The sequence below is a fragment of the Nelumbo nucifera genome, chromosome 3, assembly GCF_055504915.1.
Source record: "Nelumbo nucifera cultivar China Antique chromosome 3, China Antique-T2T, whole genome shotgun sequence".
NCBI lineage: Eukaryota > Viridiplantae > Streptophyta > Magnoliopsida > Proteales > Nelumbonaceae > Nelumbo > Nelumbo nucifera.
In genome coordinates this window covers 33662735-33680734 of record NC_142651.1, presented here as the reverse complement: position 1 = coordinate 33680734, position 18000 = coordinate 33662735, and the positions used below count along the sequence as shown (strand labels likewise).

Below are 18000 nucleotides of genomic sequence, written 5' to 3'. Positions count from 1 at the left end.
ATATTCTCGATGCACAGCTGCAAAAGGCTGTGAGTAGCGCAATATGAGAATTTCTACTAACAATAGCTATCTATTGTTTGGATTTTCACGTAAACATTGATTTAGCTGGTAGCCCTCAAATGGTGGAATCTGATTGTGTAAATGAGACAGCTGGCAAATTAATGCGTCCCCTAAACCCAATGCATTCACCGAAATTCATAAAAAAAGTACTAAATAAGTGGAACAAAATGGGAAGTTGAGACCTGTACGCACAATGTCTTGTGGATACAACAAACCACTATAAATTCTTGGATAAATTTTGATCTATATGCATGTAGAGTTCGGCTTTGGTCAGTGCAAATCCACTCGGTCTTTACAGCCTGATAATATCTCCCTTTATTTTATTGGGAGGAATAACAAAAGACCAAAAGCTTTTGTCCACCAAATGTTTAACGTTGTCTGGCAATTAGTACCCATGCTGTTTTTACCTAAAACACTTTGGATTGACCAGTACAAATTTGCATACTTAACATTATTTGAAGTTATTGATAATTGAAACATACCTTAAAAATGCAAGAGGCAGGCTGTTTCGTAGAAACGCCAAATTGATTTTTTCCTCCAGGGGGGAGCTGGGGAGGAAGTGAGGGTTGGGATTTTGTCAAAATTTGAATAGACCTCACCCGAAGCCCAAGCCTGATGTCTGATGTAGTGTAAAATGCTCACTTAGGCCAACCTGAATTGCACCCCTACTCCTTTCCACACTGATTATAACAGCGAATGCTACGAAACTGGCTTGATGCAATCGTACACACCATGATCTCATCTCAACCTATCACTCGCTTTCTGTGAGTACTGCACTCTTTTTAAGGATCTGCAGCAGCGAAACTGGGGTTATCATCAATGGCTAATGGTGAAGGATATAACTCCTGACCCAGTGATCCTGGTTGTGATTGTCTTGTGCGAGAACAATTGTTTACAAGGTAGAATTTGAATGTGAACTGTGAAGTAGTCAGAAATAAAGCCTAACATCTGGGACGAAAGATAGTTCTATATTTCTATGCTTCTGGAAAACAAGAAATAAGTTTTGGATGTACAAAAGCCTGCCATTGCTGATCATTTACACCATTTCAAGTTTCTGTTTCAGGCCACGAAGATAACGCCAAAAAGGTCGTATCTGTTAAGACCAGATCTTGTCTATTGCTTGGTTCTAGATCATTGTTAGTTTGCCTGAACACCATTACAAGATTTACGCAAAAGAAAAGCAAAAAACCCGAGTCTTCAACTCTCTCTGTAAGCAAAAATCCTGAGTCTTGTCTATTGCTTGGTTCTAGGTCATCTTTACTTTCCTCTGGCTTTCTCCAGGTCAGGAAGATCTGTAAGAAAATTTTCAATTTATCACTGTAAATCATTTGTGTATAATAATCCAGTTGATGTGAAGCAGCACTAATGCAGGTCTAAGATTAATGGAAAAGCTGGTGCAACTTGATGAGAGGAATAATTCAAGTCAAAAGAAGATTATTTTTGAGCCAAATGAACTTTACTTACAATTTTATGCAGTTTTACAATCTTTAAAAAAATGCATTTAAAAATGAAGTGTGGAATGTGCTTATTGTGCAGTGAATTGTCAAAACAGAAAAAACTAATATCTGACTCACAAAGCATTCCTTCATCATCACTGCTTTCATCTTCACCAATTTCCTGCAATAGGGAAAAGTTATACAGAGAATAACATGGAAGTTCAAAATCTATTTTCATAAAATACAAATGGAGGATAATATTACCGCAGCACCATCATCATCATCAGAAGCAAAATCGGCTGCAGAAGAATACAAAATCATCAGTAAAACCAAGTATGACCATTGTTTATTCTGGGATATACTATTTAGGAGGCGTTCTTTTTTCGGATTTTGAGAGGGGGGAAAGTTGGTCAATGGGATTTGATCAAGAATCCCATGTTCTTTTTTCAGATTTATGTGGGGATTAGGGGAAGTTTATTTTCCTGTGTATCACTTACCCGGGGGAAGTTTATGTGGGGACTAAGGAGAAAGTTGCCAACACTTGAATGGGACAAAAATGCCCCTTTTAATAATGAATTTTTATGGCTAAAATGGTCATTTACTTATTTACATGAGAAATAAAAGAACATGGGTAAATGTACTTACCCGGGTAAGTGTTTCCCAGGAAAAACTTACCCAGGTAACTGCATTTACCTGGGTAAGTAACTTCCCAAAAAACGAAAGGGGCCTTAATTGTGGACAAAGTCTAGTATGCTGAATTTACTTTTGTTAGTGCTGAACGTTTTTTTTTCTTTCCTGTCTTACAGAACTGCTCTCTAGCCAAAATAAGCCTGCCCTTCTCTGAGGGAATTCGAAGTGATTTGGGCACATCAGATCTTTGACAAAGGGGACATAATGTAGTAAAAGACAAACAATTTATAAATTTAATTCTATCCTTCCAAAATATTCTTTTTGATAATAAACAAAAAAGGAAAAATTGTATTAAAAAGTACATCCAAGAAGGTGTCAAGGGATCACCAGACATACAATCAGAACATAAAAGACATACAGAAAATAGCAAAAAGATCAAATACAAATACAAGAGATTAACCCCATGATCCCTATTCAAATAAATACCAGGAATCATTTCCAAATGCTTCCTATGAGACCTTTTTTTTATTGGAAACGGTACTTTCATTAATGAAACATTTAGAGTACACTGTCACCAGCCAAAACAAGGGTGTTGTTAGATTTATCTCTTTCCTTTGAGATCCCTTCAAATTCTAGTAAAATTAGAATCCATTCCATAATTCTTTTTCCTCGAATCATAGAAATTTGGTCCCTCCTAGCTTTGCCTTCAAAAATACTTCTATTAGGGGTGCTCACAGTTCGATGGACTGGGGGTGAAACACATCTAATCCAGATGATTCCAGATCTAATTGTTGATTCAAATTGACCAAGGATTCCTCCACCTAAAAGAAATAAGTGGGGGCATCTACTTGACCTAATCAGAAACTGTTTTCGGTTTCCCACATATATATTGACTGGCAACAGATAATGTATATTTAAATATTAACACCAATAAGTATATAGACAGATAAGATTGACCATTGACCATTCCTTTGTACAGTGCCTTGGTGTAACAGACGTTATGAAGTATCATCTTGACACAGTATCTAATAAAGGGTTTAGAACAGGTTTAAAGACTAAAATCCTGCAACAACAGAAATGCATAATTTTCAAAAAGGAGAAGAGAGAATTGTGATAGCTTGAGATCTAGGAGGAAACTTTTGAAAAATAGTCAAAAAGGAGATGTTTTCTTTTTTTGATAATTTAGTCAAAAAGGAGCTGTTAAATATGGATTCTCTAGAGGGTGGCTGCTATGGGAGGGGTTTTGGACGATTCTATGGTTTTCCATGAAGGGGTATTTTCATAGGGAAATATTAGAAACCAGTTGAAACTGCGGAGAAGGGTGGGAGGGAGGGAGAATGAGAGAGAGAGAGAGAGGTTTACTTGAGTGAGAAAAAAAAAAAAGAATTGCTGAGATTGATCTTCTGTAATTGATGGATTTGATGATCTACCTAAAGCTTCAGCAGTAACCTGTCAATAATAGAAGCAAAACAAGAGACAAGGGGGAGAGAGAGAGAGAGAGAGAGAGAGATGGCAGCTGGGGACTAGAGTTAGCAGGAGACTATAAAGGGCCTAACGCTTTCACAAAATCAAACTCTAATGCATTCTCTGCCTTCAGAATTCAGATGAACAATATTACGGGCTCGTTTGGCGTGTCTTTTTGGGAAAATCTTCTGGTAGCTCTGACAGTCAAAAGGCGCATTGAGCTTTTGCATGAAGATCTGAGCAGTCCGAAGCACGTTTGGCAGGCACGCATCTTTCCGTGCGTCTTTCCGCGTGAGAATAAACCATGAAAGATGCAAAAAAGCTTCATTTGGAGCTTCCCGAAATCAGCCCAAAATGGGCTTTTCGCGTCTTTTCGGCATTCCGGCTTTTGGCGGCTAGATCTTCTGTGCGCCAAATGGAAATAGACCGAAAATCAGTCTTCCCAACTTGTAAACAGCCGAAAGACCGCACGGAAAGATGCACCAAATGCAGCCAACATATTTACAGCAGTAATAGGTAGAGCAGAATAGACTGATATACAGAAACGCTCATAAAGCTAAAATAACATATGAAATGAAGTGAAGGAACCAACTCTACATCTACAAGCCTATGTCTTGATCAACCCAGACTAATTGACACCACTTACCAGAAGACCAAGAAACCAGTAATTTAAAAGACACACCTGAGGCACATTTTAAGGTATACGCCTCACCTAGGCCCCAGGCATAGCACTTCCAAAAGGTATGTACCTGGTACACCTTGTGCTTCAGCCTAAGCATGTGCATTTTCAAAATTTGCGCATTTTTCCCTTTTTTTAAGCCTAGTGGCTAAGCTTAAATAAATGTTTGAAATATAAACTTAAATTTTAAAATAAATGTTTTCAAAATTTGCCCCGGAACATATCTTTTAAAAACTTGAGATAATAGGCTTTTTTAAAACATTTATTTTAAATTTTAAGTTTAGATTCTTAACTAATATATATTTTTTGCATTTTTTATTTTGTACGCTTTTTTTCTTTTTGCATTTTTGCATTTTGCACCTTGGGTGTAAAATGCCCCTTGTGCTTTTAAAACACTGCTTTGTCCCTGCATCAGGAGCAACTAGAAACAGTGGAACTAGTTTATTTATATTACTAGCATACAAGATGCTAATACATACAGGTGGTCCATACAGTATGGTGACATGAGAGAAATGCCAACCTTCAACTATCCAAAAGCAAAGTGAAACATGAAATTCGTATGAAGTTTCAGAACTAAGCAACATTTCAGATTCAATTCCTGCCAAGTGCCATGAAAGCACCAAAGACAAACTTCGGATGAACTAAACAATAAAAGGAACCCAATGTCAACTTACACTTGATCAACTCTTCATCATCCTCATCACACCACTTGTTCCAATCAACCTTGATGTAAGGTGCAGGTTTTTCATCTGATTTTAGAAGTCTCTTCCACCAACCCTTCTGCTCTTTCTGGATTGAGCAAAGAATGTTTCTTAGTCCAACATTAACTTTACTTCCCTGCAGACAAGATAAATTTTGAAGAATTAGAAATGCAAAGAAGCCAAAAATACCCATGGTTGATAATGATGATTCATAAGATAAGCAAAAAAAAGGTATTCGGCATAGCACAAATACCACTGGCATTACCCTGTGATCAGGGAGAGATTGTATACATTCAAATTTTAGAATATATGGTTGGAACATCTGGAGTTTTTTGAGATGATAGATAATTGGTGATAGGGTGAGTAGTTCTTCGCCAATGAAGTTGCAAGAATTAATTGAAGTTTAAAAAGATTGAATAGAAACGCTTTTGGTATTTTTGATGAATAGAAAAGAAACACATTTAGAGAAAATGGTGTGGTTGGACAAAGTGGAGGAATTGGATCAACCTGGTTGGAGAAGCAATGGTGGAAAGGGAAGGAATAAAAAGGAGCTTTCAGAGTCAACTCATAGGGAAAAGATTTGATAGAGTACTTTGAATTAAGGCAGGTTATGAAACACTGCATGATTCCATGCTTATGTGAAAGCAAGGAGAGAAGAAATTGTATATCAAGGCTGAAGTTTGAGAAGAATTGGAGTCGGTGCTTTCTATTTGGAAGTGTTTCATGGTTGCATTAATACTTGTGATAAGCTTCAAAGGAAGAGGCCAAACTGGTGCAGCTTGTGCAAGCTTAATGGTGAGACTGCAGTTCATCTTCTAATCTTCTGTCCTTTTGTTGGCTTTATCTGGGAGTGGTTTGCTTCACTTTTTGGTTGCAGGTGGCTCTCTCCTGTTAGTAAGAGGGTGGTTTAACCCCTCTGTTTGTAGGTGGTCTACTAAAAGAGGTAGACTGATGTGGAACAATGGACAAGGGCAGCAGTTATTTGGACAGTCTGGGAGGAAAGAAACTCTAGAATTTCGAGGGAAAAGGAGAGGAATAACGAAGCATTGATTGAGATCATAACCCTAGGAGTGACACATTGGGTTAAGATCTTGAATTTGTTCTCAGACTTTAAGATTGATGATTTCTTCAGAACTTGGGGGGCAATAGCTGCCTCATCTTCTAGAAGACAGATTGCAACAGTGGTCTGGTCTCCCCCGCCTTGTGGCTGATTGAAACTGGATTTCGAGGGGAGTAGTGTGGGCAATCCAGGCCCCGCTGGAATTGGAGGAGTTATCAGGAATGAAGAAGGTAATATATGTGCCTTCTTCTCGAGCCCAGCTGGGCAAAGTGATGTGGCATCAACAGAATTCTTAGCAGCTGTTTTTGGGCTTGAAAAGGCCAAGGAAATGGGTTTTGGAAAGCTAATTATTGAAGGTGATTCCAAAACAGTTGTGGACTGGTTAAAGAAAGGGGAAGGAGCTTCATGGCACCCAAGGGGTACAAAGACAGTTGGGGGACAAAAGGCTCTCCAGGGATATGTTGATTCAAGTTAATTGGGTTAGAAGATCGGCCAACAGTTTGGCGGGTGGTTTAGCTAAACAAGGGGTACAAAGGCGGTCTATGTTTTGGGCTCAATTGTAATACTTGGGGGATTTGGACACTCGGTGTCTATTTGTATCCTTCACAACTTCTTGTTGTGCTGCCTTAATTAGCTTAATGAAATCTCTTTTCTGAGTTATTGATCAAAAAAAAGGAATAAAAGAATTGGAGTCGCATAATGAAATTGCTGGATGATGAGGAACTTCTATATTTCCTTATATACTGCAATGCCAAGAAGACATTTTGCACTTGGAAACAGTTGAAGAGGCTGCAGATCCATTGTATATAAATCATTCTTTCTCATAAGTAATAAAGTTAAGCTATCATCAAAAGAAAAAAGAAAACATTTGAAGAGATTGAAGGACAATATAGTGGATGGATCTGAAAGAAGTTCTGGGTTGGAACAGAATAAAGAAGCTATTAAGGTGATGGTAAGAAGTCAACTGGTCCTAATAGCTTTAATATGACATTTTTTAAAAGCATGTAGGAATAGCATTAAAGAAGATGTGTTGGCAATTTTCATAAACTTTGCTAATCAGGTATTCCCAAGAGAGGTGCTACTGCTACATTTATTGCTTTACTTCCAAGGAAAGAGAGGGCTGTTTGTTAAAGGACTTCAGGCCCATTAGTTTGATATCGATCCTATATGAAGTGATTTTAAAAGTGCTGTCTAGAAGACTTAGAGCAGTGTTGCATGAGATGGCGGAGCCAACTCAAATGGCATTTGTTGAAGATAAGCAAATTCTTTTTCTTTAGTAGTAAAATAAAAATGAAATTACAAGAATTTAAAGACCTTAATGAGGATTTTTGAGAAGATTTCAAACTTGAAGGTAAACTTTGGAAAGAGCTGTATAGCTAGAATCAAATATGGAGGAGGAGAGGTTAAAGGAGATTTGCAGAGGTGCTGGAATGCTTGGTTGTTTGGGTGGCCAATTAAATACTTGGGGCTTCCCCCTAGGAGGTAACCTAGGACTTCTATCTTTTGGAATTCTATCACTCAGAAGTTCTCTAAGAAACTAGTGGCCTGAAGAAGAACTACATATCCTTGGGGCTAGAATTACCTTAATAAAATCAACCCCAGCCAATCAATTCATTTATCACCAGTCTGTCCTTAGGATTCCAGCTAGTATTGCCAAGATTTTGCAGAAAATAATGAAGGAATTTCTATGAGACCCAGGAGACACTAAAAAAAATCATTTGATTAAGTGGGACCTGGTGTGTTTGAGTAAAAAGGAAGGGGGTTTCAGGGTTGGGCAGATTGAGAAGCAGAAAACAAGGCTCTTCTTAGAAAGTGGTTGGAGATATTTCCTAGAGACTCAGACAAACTGTGGCATAAAACCATTAAAAGCATTCACGGGGTGGCTGACAATGGTTGGGTCACGAGCTTAAACTCCAGTGCTCCTCTTTCCTCTCCTTGGAAAGCCATTCAGTCAGTTCTTCCTTCCTACCTTTTGTCAGAATTGATGAGAATTAAATTTTAGAAGGATTTCTGGTGAGGTGATCAGACCTCAAAAGATAAATTACCCCTCATTTTCTCCATTTTCAGACCTAAAAGAGGCTCTAGTATCTCAATGTGTCTCTTTCTCTCCAAATGATCCAGTTTGGAATCTTGGCCTCAGAAGGGGTCTAAGGGACAAAGTCTTTTAGATGTGATCCCATTGTTGAATAATTTAGAAGGGGTTTCCCCTGATGCTTCAAGGAGTGATAACAAGGTCTGGATACTAACTTCCTCTGGTTTCCTTTCTTGTGCTTCCTTCTTCAATGAGCTAATCAGTAATCTTAAATCTTACGTTATCCTACTGAGTTAGTGCCATCTCAAATGGTCCTGTCCAAAAATAAGAGCCTTCTGCTGGGAGGTCTATCATGATAAAATTAATACTTGTGAGAATTTGCAGCAGAGAAAACCTTTTTGGTGTATATCCCCTCACTGCTGTTCTTTTTGCAAATCACACAGTGAAGACTCTTTCCACTTGCTAATGTCCTGCACTTGTGTATCTACTATTTGGTTGTTTTTCTTTTATCTGTTTGGATGCATGTGGACCCCTCCTTCTGACCTAAGAAGTTTATTCAGTCATCTTTTTTCCATCCAAGGAAGAGAAGAGGTAAGATTTTATGGAGATTCACAAAGGCAGTAGTTTTACGGTGCATTTGGGAGGAGAGAAATGCAAGGCTGTTCACTCATCAAAAAAAAATGCAAGGCTGTTCAAGGGTAAAGAGAGAAGGTGCAGAAGAGATCATTAAAAACATCTTAATTAAAGTCGTGCATTGGGTCAAAACAAGAGAGAAATTCAGCTCATTCACAACTGATGATATACTAAGAAGCTCAAAGCCAGCAGGCTGAATCTTCGTCATCACAAAGACTACCGGTGATAGTTCAGTGGGTAGTTCAGTGGGAGAGTCCAGCGGCAGATTCATTAAATTGAACTTTGATGGGTGCAGCTTGGGTAACCCAGGACAATCAAGAATCAGGGGTAATTTTAGAATTTAGATACAAGGAGGGGAATGTCATGGCACTTTTCTCTGGACCTGTGGACCAAAACTAAGAACCTAAGACAATTCATAGTTGAAGGACAATCAAAAGTGGTGACAAGATGGCTTAAGAGAAACCAAGAAAGGAAACCATAGTGGTTTGGGTACCAATGTCTGCAAATGCTCTAGCAGATTCATTAGCTAAGGAAGGGGCATCCAGGAGACTAATTCCCCAAAGGGGGGAAGTTGTTAATTCTATTTAAAATAGGGACTATTTCCCCAAGGGAGGGAGATGTTACTTTGGCATTGTCATTGACTGTTTCTAGTGTTGGCTAACCACCCCAATGGATTTTGCTTTGGACCTCATGTAATAATAAATCTTTATGCTTTAATGAAGTAATCATGTTATTTTTCAAAAGAGAGAGACAGACAGACAGACAAGAAAGTATGCAAATTCTTGATGGGGAGTTGACTGCTAGTGAGTTTGCAGCAATGTTTTAAAAAACTGAGGCAAGACACAAGATGTTCCACTACCCTAATGCATGAGGCACAAACCAGAATGCAAGAGGCCTAAACCTCTTAAACATGCATTTTTTTAATTAATAAATAATTAAAATAAATAAATGTAGTAAACATCCCAAAAATAGGAAATTTTATGAGAAATTAGAAATTCTCATGTTTGCAATCACTTGAAAAGTTGCCCAAAAATAAGAATTAACAATTGACAAAAAATTGCATAGCATTAACATAAACTAGTGTATCATCTCACATTCAAAATTTCAAATAAATGTTAAGCATTGAAAGCAATCAAAGCAAATGGTGCCCCAAATTTTTTATGAGATGACAAAATATAAAGGCCCGAGACTTTATTCTTTAGAGTCGTTTCCCCCACCACAAATCTTTTACTTGTATGCTTTCCTCGACTGCTTCTTGAGTCCTTTTCTTTCTTCAAAGAGCCTATTATTCTTTTCCTCCCATGTCATCCATACATCTACAGTCCTCAAATATATCCACATAATCCAAGCTCTATTGGTGGATAACAGCTGTCTTTATCAGTCTATTTTTCCATATAGGTTAATAGATCATCAGAGAGTCCAACACTCCAACTACGGCACATTTAGGATTATTTACTGCACGTTAAATCAAGATTTCAACCAATCACATTAAAGACATCACATGGTTTACTTACTTTTCAATAGTTCATGTTTCACAAGTGTATTTACCATAAAGACTTTAACAACAATAAAGATGTCAGCTGTGGTGTCTTGTTTTATCACTGGTATAATGACTTTATTTATAAATTAATTCCACTCTAAAATTCCAAGTACAATGACTATTTATAAATTAAACATGAGAGCTCAGATCTCCTTCGCAGACTCCAATTTCAACTAGAAAACTAACCTAAAAGGCTAAAACAAATATTAACCACTTTAAAGTTAAGGTAGCCCATAGGGATGCCCAAACGAGGACTTGTGACTCATTAAATAACTCTAAAATCCCATTACTACTTCTATTAAAACTAATGTATTGCAAAGGCACTTAAAATTACTAAAAATAGTAAATCATGATTCTACTATAAATACAGGAATTACTATAAGAGTAATAACTTTGATATTTACTAAGAATAGTAACTTAAAAACATTATTCCTAAGACACCAATAAGCTGAAATACCAAATATTGAATATTCCAAAAATTATGAAACTGCCATTTCATTATCCATATGCTAGTATGTACAACCCTTTGTTTGCCACTTGTTTAGCCAAGATATTTGTCATTAGCCAATTCTTGGTTGTCTAATTTCAATTCTCAATTCTCTTGCTAACTGTCTTAATTCTCTCACTACATGTCAGTACTGCCATGGCCCGGGGGTGTCATGTCTAAATGTTGCTGCACGGCCACAGACACAGGAGACAGAACTATGGGTACAAATCAGACCAGGTTAGATCAGGATGGGATCAACCCTAACCCAACCTGGGCTCTGGAACCTCCAACCCTAGCCCTAACCCTGTTCAAGATTGGGTTCAGGTTGGCCTGACTTCTCTACTTCCTTTTGCCAAATGTTCTTATTTCTTAGACTTAAGAGTCGAGGTAAATTCAGTTTTAGCATTATTATATGTAAAATAACATAGTTATCATGCTTTTTGAGAAAAAATTACCGTTAAATTTAAAATTGTCAACTTGCATACATATAGATACATACATACATACACATATTTATGGAATACATGCATACACATATACATAAATACATTTATGGATGCATAGTTTCGCACATGCATACATACATATATACATAAGTACTTACATACATAAATAAATGTCTATATAGTATTTTAAACATGCAAATATGAAGCAAAGTCAAGTTTGGGTTGAATTGGATTGGCCAATGCCTCAATCCTAACCCAACCTGAAGTTAAGTTGGGTTCATAGTTTTCAACTCTAGCCTGAATTTCAACCCAACCCAACTTTTTCAGGTTGGGTTTGGGCTAACCTGGCCCAAGTTGCAACCCTAGTCAGAATCCAATACATTTCCAAGAGTCTAACTTGGCAAGATGAGAAAATATGGGCTTGCACGTATACAGATAAATGTACTATATTAAAGTAGTTCATACTTTTTGAATTACAACATTATTTGCTTACAAAAAAAAGGTTGCTTTTGTTATTAAGAAATGTTTGATATGATAAATGGAATTCATCTTGTAACTTAGTTGTTCATTCATGTCAGCTAAGGTAAGAAACAGAAAAGAAATGTTAAATAGAAATGTCCTCACCAATCTGTGGAGTATCGGGCTCCAACACATGTCCAACACAGACACGTTGTCCATTTAGGATAGTCCATGCAACAGTGTCTAAACCAGTGCACTACTACTACTCAGGAATCACCTTCCACTGTGAATTTTTTGTAGTTTAATGATTTCCCTAACTTCAGTCCCCGATGTAGATGTAGTGCTAGTAATTCAGCCCTTGTTGAGTCACCTTGAACTACAGGTCCACAGTATAATGCCAATAATCATAACATTAATGTCCCTAAAGATACCACCAAAAATGTTGCATTTTACTCCTTGCTGGTGTAGACTTCTTTTTTCTTTGATAAATACTTGCTGGTGTATACATTACAACAGTTTACAATCCTCTCAAGATGTCTTCATCAGAATACAGTTTAAAATTATGCAGAGATTTAACCCAACAAACCACTTTAACCAATATGTTTTCTATCAAGGCTTCTTTAAAGGGGAATAACTAAAGAAAGAAAGAAAAGAAAAGAAAGGTTTCCGTGTTGAGAGCTTTAAATAAGTCATACCCCCTCCAAGGTCATTGTATCATCTGTCTTCTATCAATTTTTATTTATCTTTCCATTAAAAAATACATAAGAACATAGTGGAGGGGGATCGAAGGTAGTACTTGGAAGTACAATGGTTAAGGAGCAAAGCATCAGGAACTGGATACATAGATGCATACTAAGGAAATCAGATTATTAGCAGCAGACCAGTGGTTCCAAAGGGGGAAGTAATTCAAGAGTTAATGGACTTAGTTCTACTTCCCCTTTCATAATACAATTCACATTAATATTCTCATTAACATTAACTCTGCTTTTCTAGCCACATTGACTTTTCTGACAACTTCTATCCTGTTGCAACTTAAAACCTTCGTCTTTTGTAAAGATTGCATCATTTGAACAAATAATCAGTTGTAAACCACACACAGACTTACTTCCATCCCACAATGTCTCTGTCATAATATTTTAATAAATTAGCCCAAACCATCAACCCAGTGGAAGAAAGATGATAAACAATTCATAATTTCAGAAGATATAGAAAACAAAGAATTGCTAAAATCAAATATCTAGTTCATAACTAGAAAATATAGGTACTTTAACAAAGGATCGTAACATGCTTACCTCAGGAACAATGGTTCCATACAATTCTAGATTGAGATCAAATGATTCCCCTTGTGCACCCATGGCAGAGAAACTAAATAACCCCTCGGGCTCACTTTTCACTGACACATTTTTCGCATCTGGCAAAGCTATGGTCAGGTAAATCTTATCAGAACGCTGTGCCCAAAGAACTTCCGGATTGCGGCTGAAAAAAAAAACTATCCGCTTTAGTAATACAGTGCATCTCTAAGGAGGAGAAAACATATATGTCAACCCAGAAATAATCAAATAGACAAGTTTGTAGCCCCACTAGTAAGATAATCTAATGTCCAATTTTTTAAGTCTTCAATCTAACGTCCAATGGGGAACCGAAATAGAAAGAATTCACACAAAAACATGGCCCTCTTCTACATCAGGATGCAACATGGAGAGAAATGCTTAAAAATAGAAATTAGCATGCAAGGTCAACTAACCATGTTTAAGAGGCAGATCAAGACCAAATGGTTTTATGAAATTAAATACAAATGAGACAAGAAAGAATAGGTGATATTTGTGAGGGTGGAATTGCTAATGAAGATGAAACTAAGCTAGACTACTCCAGTTATCATGGATTTGCTTTGAAGTTTGACCAAGGTTATATAGAGTAAGTTCTAAAAATAACACACTAAACCAATGCTTTGAAGAAAGAGGTCAATAGATTCTGTAGTACTCAAGATTTAGGTATCCTTTGTTGGATACAGAGGTGGAGGATGTATTTCTCTACTTGCTGAAGCGGAGAGCAGTGCACCAAATGAAAGATGGTTGAAGCAGCGTGCTTCTAGGGGCATGAATTAGAAATATGGATTAAAGGAATATACCCCTAAAAGGGGCCATTGTAATGGTAAAATCCAAGGCTGTCAAGTGTGAGAATGTGGGTTCGAGTCTGAGAGCAGCGACTTTGTGCAAAAAAAAATACCAAATGTTAGGAGTGTATCCAATCCACCCTTCCTAAGATCCCAGATATCTGGGACCAACATTGGGCAAGGGTCTCCACTCCTAAAAATTAAAGTTCGCGGTTATTCCAAAAACAATATACTCTTGAAATTTTCAATTATTTAGCCATTAAGAGGCCATTGTTTGGTGCAGTGGTAAAACCTTGCATTACTAGTGGTGTGAGAATGTGGGTGAGTCTGAGAGAAAGACCACACTGCCTAGATTCTTTTCTGGTCCACCCCACCCAAGACCACAGATAATGGCCTTTTTTATTAAAACCCCATAACAGAACAAAAAGAGGAAATTAAGTACATCATGCCCCACAAGACAAATAGAACCATCTAGACATCATGAATTAACTCACAATTCAAATAAACCAAAGTGACTAAACTGCATCTAATTTAGGAGATTTTTAATATCTATTTAACAAAAAACATACTTAGGGGTTCTATTTTAACAGTAATTCTTGTGAAACCCCAGACCCATGCTGAAATTTCCCAAAACAAAATTTTGTTTCTCAAAAAATAAAGAAATCGCTTTCCAGTCCCTGCATCAGTTAGAGATCATTTGATGACAGCCAAACTGAATGGCTTCTTGCTTTGTCTTTTTAGTGAATAAGTTATCAAGAAGGTTGATGGCTGAAGATGAAGTTGGATCCAATACTTTACCTCTGAATATTTTATTATTTAATCGTTTTATCAGATAAAGACAAAGCAATAAGTCATTCAGTTCATTCACTTCTTCTGTTATCAAATGGCCCCTTAAGCTTTTGGTCCTCCAGCCCACCTGCAAGCTAGGTGCAAATTCAATTTTAAATTGTCGGCTACAAACACACACACGTACACACACACAGATAATTTCCATTTCATCAAGTTCCAAGTTCAATCTCCTATACCTACAAGCTTCTACTGACATAATAAGGACATAACTGCAAAGAGAACCAACCATAGAATGAAGTGGGTTTTTTTCCAAAATGAGGCGAGCTTTTCTCAAACTTGAATTTGTGTGAAAACTAAAAGGCAAGAAAAAGGATTGATTTGATGTGAAAACAACAAGAGAGGTATAGAAGAGAGCAGAAAAGAAAGAAGAATGATAGGGGTGCCAAAAGTTCTAGCATCCGCCCCCTTCAACACTATATATAAATTCAATGAGGGATACAATGGCCATTATACCCCTGGCCGCCCAATCAATAAAAGAAAGAAAAATAACAACATTAAATAACATTCTAACAATAATAACAGATAAGAACTAATATGAGAAACAAATAAAGGAAACTCATAACAAGCTGTAAGCAGAAATGCAATAATCAATAAAAAATGCATTCAAATAGAGAATATATATTACCTCTTCTTTTAAAAAGATATATGATACCATTAATTCTGTTTTATATATAAAACAGAATAAATAAAGAAAGGCAACCTCCGATAAGGGCCCCATAGTAAGAGAATGGCATCAATGAAAAACAAAGTACAGCATAAATAAAGAAATAAGGTGAGGATAGAATAAGCTGGATTTGGTACGGTTCTAGTTCACATTTTCTTTTCTTTTTTTTTCTGATAAGGACGATTCTAGTCCACACTGTTAGAACTTATCTTTGATAAATCAGCATCTCTAATTAAAGTAGATGGAACGTGGTTGTGAAAGCCTAAAAGGATATAAGCGAACCTACGCAACAGTTGAGGGCCTCTAAGATGGAAATTCACAAAAGAAATCCTAGAATTTTGGGTTAATTATGGCGAGCAGCCATCTAAGAGAAATCACTTTGTGCAAAAAAAAAAAAAAAATGCCGAAGGTTAGGTCTGTATCCAGTCCATTCCTCCCAAGACCCAGATAGCTGGGACAAACATTGGATAATTAACTTTTATTTAGCAAACAGACAGAATTAGAGTTGAAGGACAGTAATGTCTTCTACCAGTTGACAATGAACCATATCAAACATAACCAAAAGATTGTAATATTTGAAATCGACAAATTATGATTCCATTCATCAACAAGCAATTAATTGAAGAACCGCAAGTATCATCCATTTATCATCTATCTAAAAAGCAAGTAAGGAAAAAGGTATGGGATTATGGATGTTATGTTGAAGCATAAGTTGAATTGATTGAACAAGTGCTGAGTGCAGATTGTAGAGAAAAGAGAACCCATGTAGAGAGAGAATGCGAACTGGCGAAGCCCCTAGTTTGTTTTAGAGAGAAGGGCTCTTTTATCATTTATGGATATTGGAGAGAGAGAGAGAGAGAGAGAGAGAGATGTCGGTTCGAGACTAAGAGAGACCGAGAGGGAAATTTAGGTTCTTCTGGGAGAGAGGGATAATGAGGACAATCAAAACGCACGCTGTACGCCGACAGTGGATAGAGGAGGAGGAAGACTAGAAGAAGAAAGAAAGAAAGAAAAAGGAAGACCTGGTTGCAGGCTTGCAGACAATCTCCTCCTTCCGCATCGATCTTCTTGTTCTTCTCCTCCCACGTCAATCCCCTTCTTCCACTCCCTCAGGCCTCACCAATGTCCTTCTTCTATGCCGACCAAGACCGAAAAAGCTTCCGAATAAAAATAAAACCCTCCGTCAAGGCGAAGGCGTCACTCTCTAGTCTCTACTCGACAAGTGTTTCTTTCTGCAGTTAAAAAAACAAAAAAAAAAAAAAAGAGAAAAGAGCACTTCTGCAACTTGGTGCAGAGAGGGTGATGAGATACAGTGTAATGCATCAGCATTGAACGTAGTCGGACCATATATATAAATGGTGTCCATGATTATTTTACCTGCAACATTTCGTCATTTTCAAATGGGTGGAGCCCACCTAACACCGAGCCCTAACCTCATGACGTGGTATCACTGACGTAGGTTTTCCTGACCATGTTGTTCAATGGATTAGGGCTACCCCACACTTTATGGTGGAGCCCAACAAGGCTTTTTCCCTAATAGTTGGAGACTGCGGCAAGGACCCTGTTTCCCCGTATTTATTACTCTTGCTTGTACCCATGTTCTCACATTTAGTTTTAGATGAATTCATTAATAATAAAACAGCCATAGAGTACAGTTAAGGTCTAATTAAATTTTGGTTGACCAGATCTTGAATCCATTCAAGTGGATCTTGGATAAATAATTCAGACTCTTTTAGATCTTTCTTGGTTAGTATGCAAGTAGCAATATTACAAAATCTATTTACATGATTAAAAGAAATTGCTAGATCTTTAATCAATAAATTAATGTTCAAATATAGAAAGTTTGCATCCAAGATCAATTTCAAGTTTCCCGTCTTTAAAGCCTGCACCAGAAGTTGATAGTTCGATTCCACTTCTATATCTTCTTCCTTGTACATACTCAAAACCTCCAGACTGTTGAGTATTGCTATTGCTTCAGTTTGAATGGGAGACAATGTTGTAGATTTGCCAAAAACTGCAACTATGACTGCACCAACATCATTCCTAAGAACTGCACCAAAACCTGAACTACCAGGACACAAAAAATTCCTATCCACATTCATCTTGAGCTTCCCTGTTTCTAGTGGTTTCCAAAAAAAAAAAAAGATTTCCTCTCACTCAGGTTTGGATGTTGAGGTGAAGAATCTTGCAATCCTGTTGGGGAAGTCATCACTCTCTCCCTCTACATCCTGTAAGAAATTGCCAGTGTAACTCTGGGAATTGGGTCAGTATTCTCAAAAATTTTATTGTTCCTATCTTTCCATATATTCCATAATAGCATAAATGAGAAAGCAAGTAATTCATCTTTTCTATCTATGCTTGTTAAGCATGAATCTACCCAAGTTGAAAACCAACCATTGAAGGATATGCTCAATCCACCTCTTACACCCATAAAACTTAGGTGAGAGCCAAACCAGGTAGCTTTTGCATATTCACATTCAAAAAGGCAGTGCATTATAGTTTCAGTCTATTGGTTACAAATTGGACACAAGCTATCATTCGAGAGTTTTCTTTTATAGAGGTTTTTTCTCACAGTTAAGGCATTTTGAGAACATTTCCAAATAAAGTTTTTTTAATTTTGGGTTGATTTTTGCTTTCCAGATTTCAGCCCACATCTTTTTCCCCATATTTATTGCATTCAGAGGGGTCGATGTCCTAGTGGCTGGTTTACTATTTTGATAAACTAAAGCTTAGTACCCAGTTTTAAC

The 18000-nt window shown here is 37.1% G+C and overlaps 1 protein-coding gene across 1 annotated transcript; it reads right to left on the bottom strand.

The window, feature by feature from the left end:
• Positions 1–1009: 1009 nt before the first annotated feature.
• LOC104592216 (HSP20-like chaperones superfamily protein) lies at positions 1010–16450 on the bottom strand. Its single transcript, XM_010251446.3, has 6 exons — positions 16276–16450; positions 12920–13103; positions 4944–5106; positions 1761–1795; positions 1635–1677; positions 1010–1352 (listed from the first exon to the last, which is right to left on the bottom strand). The coding sequence occupies exons 1-6, from the start codon at positions 16311–16313 to the stop codon at positions 1318–1320; spliced, it is 498 nt and encodes a 165-aa protein (XP_010249748.1). The 5' UTR covers positions 16314–16450; the 3' UTR covers positions 1010–1317.
• Positions 16451–18000: the final 1550 nt, after the last annotated feature.

Bases quoted from the DNA above. Each gene is read 5' to 3' on its own strand.
- LOC104592216 (XM_010251446.3), bottom strand. From the start codon at position 16,313: ATGCGGAAGGAGGAGATTGTCTGCAAGCCTGCAACCAG. The intron at 5,107-12,919 runs GTAAGCATGTTA...TCTTGTCTGCAG, and splicing joins ATGGAACCATTGTTCCTGAG to GGAAGTAAAGTTAATGTTGG. The intron at 1,796-4,943 runs GTAAGTTGACAT...ATTCTTCTGCAG, and splicing joins TGATGAAGAGTTGATCAAGT to CCGATTTTGCTTCTGATGAT.